This window comes from Lupinus angustifolius, chromosome LG20 (assembly GCF_001865875.1).
Source record: "Lupinus angustifolius cultivar Tanjil chromosome LG20, LupAngTanjil_v1.0, whole genome shotgun sequence".
NCBI lineage: Eukaryota > Viridiplantae > Streptophyta > Magnoliopsida > Fabales > Fabaceae > Lupinus > Lupinus angustifolius.
Genome location: NC_032028.1, coordinates 7,005,746 through 7,015,340, shown reverse-complemented (window position 1 = coordinate 7,015,340; position 9,595 = coordinate 7,005,746). Strand labels below are relative to the sequence as shown.

General features: G+C 31.1%; 1 protein-coding gene across 1 annotated transcript; it reads right to left on the bottom strand.

The window, feature by feature from the left end:
* Nucleotides 1,665–3,620, bottom strand: LOC109336752. Its single transcript, XM_019573549.1, has one exon. The coding sequence runs from the start codon at nt 3,281–3,283 to the stop codon at nt 1,895–1,897; it is 1,389 nt and encodes a 462-aa protein (XP_019429094.1). The 5' UTR covers nt 3,284–3,620; the 3' UTR covers nt 1,665–1,894.

Genomic DNA, 9,595 nt, shown 5'->3' with positions numbered 1-9,595 from the left:
CATGAATCATGATGATAAGTAAGCATCTTTTACTATAACTAAATCTTAAACTTCATGATCATTAGCCAAAAACAAAACTGAAATTATGTCTCCTGTATATATATATATATATCTCTATTTCTCTCCCCTTATGCATCAATGTGGCATATGATTGTGTTCTTCAGTATCAAATACTGGCCTGACCCGCAGCGCAGCATTAAGGAAGCATACAGAGTGCTGAAGATAGGAGGCAAAGCATGTATTATAGGAGGAAGAGTAAATTGAATGGTTTAAAAAGACTGGTTTCAAAGATATTAAGCTGAAAAGGATAGGTCCAAAATGGTACCGCTGTGTTCGGCGTCATGGCCTTATCATGGGTTGCTCTGTCACCGGTGTGAAGCCTTCATCTGGAGACTCTCCCCTGAAGGTAATGTGTTTTCACTCTTCTACAGTTCTACTTTTGATATCAAGAAATCATCTTGCATTAGTCCTCTTGGAAGCCTTCAGATTTATTGTTTTCAAATGCATAAACATGACCATGTTCATATCCTTGTTTGTGAACTTTTGATGATATTTTGCTGCACAAAAGGATTGACATTTCACACATTGACAAGGTGTTATTGTTGATATCTATCCACTGTTTATGCAATCTTCTCACTATGAGATATTTTTTTATGCTAATATATTTTTGGTATGGAGCAAAGTAACCAAATAATTTCTTGGAAAAGAAACATTCCCAAGTCATTCGACGATATATATTTGGGGTCTTATATGCTTGTCTCGCGTCAATAATAATGAAACAAACAACATTAGTAATAAAAGTTTAAATTTTTTAATTGATATGAGATGTTTTCATTAGTGTAGGACAACATATGAGACAGAATATGGTACAACAAGTCACTTTTGTAAACCTTTTCAGTTTGAAATGATAGTATTATGCACATCAGATACTAAGATACTTGAATAAGATGAACTATATTTGGAAGCTTACTTTCCATACTTACACTTTTATTGTAGTTTTGATGTATGGGTTCTATGTATTTTATTATACAGCTTGGTCCAAAGGTAGAGGATGTAAAGAAGCCTGTAAATCCATTGTTGCTTCTTTCACGGGTCAATCTTGGTGCAATTGCAGCCACTTACTATATACTAGTTCCAATTTACATGTGGATCAAGGACCAAATCATTCCAAAAGGCATACCCATCTAAGATTGGAGTAGGATATGTTAATCAAGATTTGGACTTATACATACTTAAAATCATTGTCTTTGATTAGGTAACGTTTGTAATGGAAATTGAGATGACTTGAGGACAAGAGAAGTAAAGAAAGAACAGAAAAAATTGGTGATTTTCTATTTCATTATTGAGTATCCAATTTCACTTATAACCCATCATAACTTTTATTCCACAGAGGTCAAATTTAATTCCAATGAAAGATAAATTTAAATAAGTAGAAATGAAGATAAGAGTTAATTGAATGGCAATTAAATAAAATTAAAATTCAGAATTGTCCAACTATAATTTTAAGAGTCAATGGCGCCTTCATAGATATTATTAAAATTCAGAAAAATAATATAGATACTTCACTAATATAAATGTTCTTTAAAAAAACTACTTTGCTTATTATAATTGAACAATAAGACTATTTTCTCATGATTAAACAAGTATGAAACTGTGATTCATGGAAGCCCACAATATCCATTTATTGGATATTTCACTAAAAAAATCACTTATCATTTACATACATTGATATTCCATTTACAGGCTTGGGTTAGAAGCAAAACAAACCCTGAAGGATCTGAACTTAGTTCAAATTTATCTAGAAACAACAACCATAAAATCTCAATAGCCAAAAATTAGGACACTCCCAATAAGGAAGGAAGACTTAAAATGAAACAAAAAGAAAGATAAGAAATTAACCAAACAATGCCTTAGCAGTAATTTCCCTCTCAAATCTCCAAATATAGTTCAACCCAACAAGCAGCTCAGTAATTGCAGCCTCTGTCTTATCCTTGTTTGAAAAGAACAATGTCTGCAAAAGCAACACATTGGTCTTAGCCACCACCAAATTTTGATGCTCAAAACTCCTTTCATTCTGCCACTTGATCATGTTTTGTGCCAATGGCAACAACCACCCCAGTATCTTCCACAGTGCATCACTCCATTCACCAGCAAGCACAGGATCACTAGCACAAAACCCAACTCCTCTCAACCTTGCCCTCAAAGCTAATCTTATGCTACTTGGCAACATAGCATACAAATCATCCCTTGCATCCTCACCGACCAAATGTGGTGACTTTATCATTTTCTCCATCACTATAATCAAATTAGCATAGTGCAAAGCTAGAGCTGCAGCACCTAAAGTACTAGGAGGTGGCTTCAATAAGTTGCAATTGGACTCAAAAAACCCACTTCCTAAAACCACTTTTTCTTCACCAAGTTTTGAACTTTCCATTGACCCAGAAATAGGGTTTTGATTATCAGATGGAAAAACAGTAGCTGGAGTAGAGAAACTACGAGACAAACCAGACACACTTTGACCAATTCCAAAAACAACCTTAATCCTTGCTAAAACAATGAAACTAAACCTCACAAGTAACATAACAGCACTATCAAAGCTTCTACTCCATAAAGATCTATCTTTTAATTCCTTAACCTCTTGTTTCACCCAATAAATCTTTTGTTGAAGCTCATAAACTTTTTGTTCTTTAGCAATTAAAGAACGACCTTCATTATTGTTATTGTTATTACTATTATCGTTCATTATTTTTCTCAAACTATTTTCTATACTTGAAAGCTCTTCCATTTCACGGTGCAACGTTGCCGTGAGGATCACGTAACGCTCCATTTTCTTGATCTTCGCTTCGGTTTCTTTTGGGACTGAATGGGCCCACCCGTTTGGGTCGCGGCCCAAATCAGCGAACTCGTGAAAAAACTTACGGAAGGAACGAAGGTTGGGATCGTCGCAACGGTGGCTGAGTCGGGCAGCCGAGTCGGCGGCGAGTCGGAGTGACTCGGCGAACTCAGCGCAGGCGAGTCCGAGGAGTAACGAATCGTCGTTTGAGATGATTTTGCGAACACCTTCGAGCGTGACGGCGTCGTTTCGGATACGAACGATGGTAGCGTCAGAGAGGGAGTGCCAGAGGTGGAGAAGCTTGGACATGGTTCCAGCGACCTCGAAGGATAAAACGCCGACGTTTTGTTTGGATTTGAAAGATGGTATCTTTTTTAGAAGCTTTGGATGGTTGTCTAAGCTAGTTGAAATGGCGGTTTTGACCTTGATGAGGAGTGTTTCGAGGGCCATGGTGTGTACAGATTTGGTGTTTGATCACGTTGATGAAATGGGTTGGTGTTGTTTTTGGTGGATTTTGAAGGTTTGAGTTAGAGATGTATAAGGGGCACCATGTGTTTGTGAAAATGCGTATGAAACGTTGAAATTAGAAATAATTGAGAGTGGATGGTGTTTTTGGTGCAGAGAGGTAATAGATAAAAGAGATGGCGTGAGGTGTTTGATGAAGAGTGATACCAGAATGTGTTAATTAAGAAATAAGTAACCGAAGAGAAAAAGAAAGAATGAGAGGAGAATGAGGTGAGGAAGGTTAAAGTATTTAAGCCCACATGTAGTGGCACCTTGTGATGGCATCATAGGGTTGGTGTGGGGCAAAAGATGCACAAACTTATGGTGATTTTCTTAAAAAATATCTCTTCATTAATTGAGGAACAAATGATTCTTTTTTATCAATAATAAGGTGGTGATATAGTAGTGTACTATTTTATTGGATCTTTATGATTGATAATTTTAACATCCAAAAATGCTTCTTTTTCCTCTTCTTTTTCCTCTTCTTTTTCCTCTTATATTTTCCTTTGTTTTTTTGAATTAATTGTGACTCCATTACTATCCTAACGATATTTTCTTAGATCAAATTATTTAAATATCCAATCCCATAACTTGCAACCAGAGAGAATTATAGAAGATGTTTTTTTAGTAATAAGGATCTATGTTATAAAATAGGGATACATTTGTGACACAAGATATTATCTCAAGTCGTAGTGTGTTAATCTCTGACCAAGATTTATTAATTCTATTGTTTGTAGAACCAAAATTAATGTTTATATTTAGCAATTTCTCATCCTCTATATACCACTGACTTATACCAATAGATAGTTTTGTTAGTTTTTGATAAGTATTTATTGGCATATTTGCAAAACTAACCTATGAATTGAGTGATGGTTAAGTAAAGTCATCTTAAAATGAAGATTTCATGAATAAAAATCTTTGTACACCGGTAAAAATAACTTTGTAATATCATGTAAGATTTAACATGATAACTAAGTTTCAAGCTAATTGCTTCTATTTTTATTATTGATTTGTATTATTTTTGTTTGAGAATAAATGATAATTAATATAAGAATGATGAATGATTTACTGAAATATAAAAATACTTACATCGTTAATGTATACATGTTAAATCCTTATATTATTACTATATCTTAGCAGTAGGTAAAGGTGACTTTTTTTGTATTTTGATGCAAAAAGAAAAACACTTTTGCCTTAGATGCTGTTATATTCTATATGAATTGAGGGCCATGTCATTATTGACCACTTCTTTGTTTGAAGTTTAATAGATCAACCGGTTTTGTTGTTATTGATTTGTTTGTTTTGGTTTGTGAGACTAACTGTCCAGAAACTATTAACTTTGGAATCTCTCTTCTCATATGCAACATACATACTTTGGTAAGTTGGGGTAAGGCACTATATCCTCAGAAAAACTTAAAAGTTAAAAGAAAGTTAAGAGTTTTATTCATGTGAGTATATTTATTAAAAAGAGTATTCACACACCAAAAAAAGATTATTTCTTTCTCAAAAAATATGAGGAAATACTCTTAGTAATACAAAAAAATACCTCTTATTAAAATAAGGAAAATGAAACTTGAGAGTGTTGTCATAATTAGCTGTAGAATGCTCAAGTCTGTGGGCCTGTGGCTAAAATAAAAGTTGGTATTCATTGGTCCAAAGATCCTTATTAATCAATTCCATTGACTCTTATTTCTTAAATCTCTATAATTATACCAAATTCAATTATTTGAGATTGTCACTTTAAAAAATAATTTCTTCAAATCATGATTGAGAGGGAAAATAATTTTGTACATCCGATGACTTTGTATATACATATCAAAATAAGTAGTGATGAATGGAATTGCTTAAATATTGAATTAGTTATTTGGTTTATAAACTGGTCCTAGAAAACTCACATGAGTTCCCCAAATTAAAAAAAAATATGAATCAAATACTTTATTCTGTACTTAATTCGACCAGACAAACATAACAATACATATTTTTACACAATTCAAATAATTAGTTATTCTTGTGTAAACTGAATAGAATTTGTTGAGTGATAAATTAGTGAATTGAATAAGATATCCTTACCATTGATTAAAGATTTTTCCTTATTATTCTATATTAAAAAACACGAGTTTATATTTAGAAACAATATTTCTGCTTGCTAATGATAAGTATCATAAACTGTTTATAATTTTATATAGGATGACACATGAAAGAAATGTTGTATACCATATATCCTTATCTAAATATCAGTATGTTGATATTGATTTGCATTGTCTTTAAATTGATTTACTTGTTAGAATTTCGTTTGTTTTTTGTTTTGTTTGGAACTATATATCAGGACAGGAAACATACTACCAAAAAGGAAAAATCTAACACAAAGTTCATCTGTTTTTTCTTATTTTACAATCATATAACATGCCTTTAAATTTTGGAAGAAGAGTGCTATTCCTTTCTACTTCTTTTAATTTGGCCTATAAGCTGGGATAAAAATTTGGATTGTTTTATGTATTAAATATATACAGTGAATATACATGGCTTACTTTTTTAAATATTAAACTATGTTTTTATTCCCTCGTAATCTAGTTAATTTGATTTTAGGCCCCCACTTTCTCTTTATTTCTTTGTTCCTATTTTGGTTGATAGTTTTGGCCTTTTGGTTTGTCTCTTAACAATTATATATCAACATTACAATTGGCAGTACAAAATATAACTAAAATGGTGTTGACCACACTATTATTATAAAATATAACTAAAATTTTGAAACATATAAAAATCAAAACCCAAAAAAAATCTAGAAATTAATACTAAAATATTTAGATATTTTTACGAACAAAAAACATATTTAAACCCAAGTTAATTTGCGTTTGGAAGACTAGTTTGTATGTATCAAATAATTAATTGTAAAACAAGTAGTTGTCAATTGCTAAAAACAGAAAACAATAGTCTATGTCCTTTATGTGAATAATAGAACAACTTTTGACTTAGAATAGTTATGAGAGGACAAGAGAGGTGAAAAAAAGATGATAGAAACATATAGATAATGGTGTATATATGCTAACAAGAACTTTAGAAAATAATAGCTATAGTGTCAATTTTTTATGGTGGAAAAATCCCTTACCCACTAGCTAGCTCACTCATTCATGTCACATGGTTAGTGTAAAGAATGTGTTGGCAAGGGTGATAGAAAATGGGGATCATCGAATGCTATTGAGATGTTCCCTATGTGGAATACTTTTTGTTTATGCAATTTTGGGTATCTTGGTAATTAAGTTGGGTGGGGAAGTAATTAAGTGGTGGAATATTTTTTGTAAACTGAGAATGAAGGGGAGAAGAGGGAAGAAAATCAAATCAAGTCCAAAGTGTTTATAAAATTTATTTATTTTGTAACTTTGCATCAACTTTAGCCAACCAATGGAAGGGTAGTGAAGGATTTCTATGTTGAGTTGTCGGAAAATGAATAAGAATGATCACGTTCTACATTGATATTGGTGCCTTTCATCCATGTACTTCCTCACCTTTCTTAAAATTTATAAAAAGTCAGTAAATTATTTATTTTTTGATAAGAAATTAATCCATTTTAAGTTCATGGTTGTCCTTATCAATAAATGTCACTCATAATAATCAAATTCTTAAACTTTTGGTTACTCTATAGATGTAAGATGACATTATATCACTAGATCAACGCATTGTTGATGTATATATATATTTTATCAATAGTGTATCTTTTTAAAATTAGGGAAATGTTAATTAGAGTTAGTTGTTGGAAAAAAAGTGGGTATTGGAATGTGCAGTATTTAAGAATTATAAAGTTTAATATTGTATTTTAAATATATTTTTTTATGTTTAAAATTATTTACCAGTGTCCATTCATAACCTTAAATTTAATACTCATTATATTGTATGATTTGTTTGGACGTATGGTTATAAAAAGTTAAAAAAGCTAATCAATGCTTCTAATTTTTAATAAATATAATTATATTGTCAAATATTCTTTCTTTTTTTCATTTTAGTTATTGGTGATCTAGAAAGTCAATAAATTACTCCCTCCATACTTATTTAACTACTACTATCTCTTGTGTAATTAATAGAGATAACATATGTAATTTATCTCTCCATATATGTGTTTATAAATTCAATAATCGTCATTGATTTTATCTCATCAACTTCCAACTTTTTTACTATAATAGACAATGTTTTTTTAAGGGGAAGAGAACAGTTGTCGCTGTTTAAATCCTGGGACTTTTATTCCACAAACTACCAAACTTATGAGAAAATTAAATAATTATTTATGCTAAATAGAAAAATTAGTTATTAATGTTTTAATGAACTTGTAAAATGACAAATAGAAATAATGTTTTCTAACGAAGAAACATTCCCCCCCTTTAGTTCTACTTTAATTGGCATTTATATTAAAACATTGTTTAATATAGTCATTAAATGTGTCAATTATCAATATAAAATAATATATTTTGAAGAAAATATTCCTAACATCTCATAATGGTCATTGCACTTATCTATTTTCATTATCTGTCACATAAGAATAGTAAATGAAAAAATAATTAATGTTTGTTAATTTCATAAAATGGCAAATATATATGGAATAATCGAAAAGTGTCAACGAAAATTATGATAGCCAAAGTTTTTATGTCTTATTATCTTATAGATTATCAACTAAGATGAACAACAACTAATTGAAATAAGCTGAATAAATGAGAATGGAGGGGTAATTAACATCTTGATTTTTGTGATGAATTATGAAACGCAGAGAATATAATAGTGGTGTCTGCATACAATTTGTTTAACCTTTAAGTTTTTTTATTAGGAGTTAATTAAGACCAAGATAAATCATGGCCAGTGGTGAAATGGAGGATAGAGTTTGATGATTTAGTGTTTGAAAAACAAAGAACATGGATTTTACTTTGTCTTTTGTACATATTCAATGAACCAGCACCTTCATTTGCACAATCTAGGAAGATAGTATTATATTTACCAATTATGCCAAGTACCCAAGTACACCTTTACCATAGTTTATTATGACAAACATTAAGAAACATATATAATTAGTGGCCCATTTACAATGAGCATCATATATCCTATAAAAAGTTAGGGTAGGATAAACTAAAGGGCATCAGACACCGGTTGAGGATCACCTATCTTTAATAGTGTCTTATTCTCTGTCTTAAACTAATCATATATTAACATGTGGATTAAATAAAAAATTTAAAAGCAAAAAATGTAATAAAACAAAACATTCTGATTAGCTTGGGATATGGAATGGAACACGATTTGAGATAGATGATCTCCACCTATTTGACACCCACCTTCTTCGTTTTTCCTTATATTCCATGTATATAATTTTGTAATGCAAAATTGAGGAAGGTCAACTAGCTAGGATTCTTCCCTGTTAAAGGATAAAATGAATCCTAGCTATTTGGTTATTATGAAAAAAATGAAAATGTTTAGACATGGACATTTGAAAACTTTTTTTGAATGTAATGTTCATACATTTTGTGAGTGTAAATATTTATACATAATTAGTACGTTATCCACCATTTATTTATATTGTTTTCTCTATAGAATTAATATTGATAAAACATGAATGATGCAATAACAATGTATAAAATTTATATACTAAGTACTCTTAATATGTACATTTTTTTCTCAATTTTTCTTCTTTTTTTAGACATGCCCGAAGACCACCAATTACTCAAACAATAAATGATGAGGCAAACTTCCTTTTTTAAAATTTGGGGGCCAAAACTAGCTACTATGAATTTATTATTAAGGGTTTGTTTGGGAGTTGGATTTTAGAGGGGAAGGAATGGAAAATGAAGACTTGGGAGTCATGAAATACACTTGTGGGATGACTCTCAAGCCTTCCCTTTCTCTTCCCCTCCTCCAAAATTCAACTCCAAAACTAAGCTTTCTTATATATGCAAAGCAAAGAATATATTTCTATCATTAATGGAGAAGAATGTGTAGTTTGCTATCATGCTTGTAAGTGGGTGATGATGCATGATGTCACTTTAGTTCCTATGAACATAGCCTCTCTTGATTACTCTAATTTTCCAGAAGTTAAAAGAGCAATAGATGATGGTAGAGTGGGATATAGGGACACTTGTGTTTGAGAAAGTAATACACAATGAAAGCTTCTATCATATGCGAAAGTTGTAGGAACATAACAATTAGTTTGGGGCATGACTCGTGAGGTGGGCTTTGCATGGATGAATAAAGTTCTAGCTAGGACAAGTTTTTAAGTATAATTCTTCA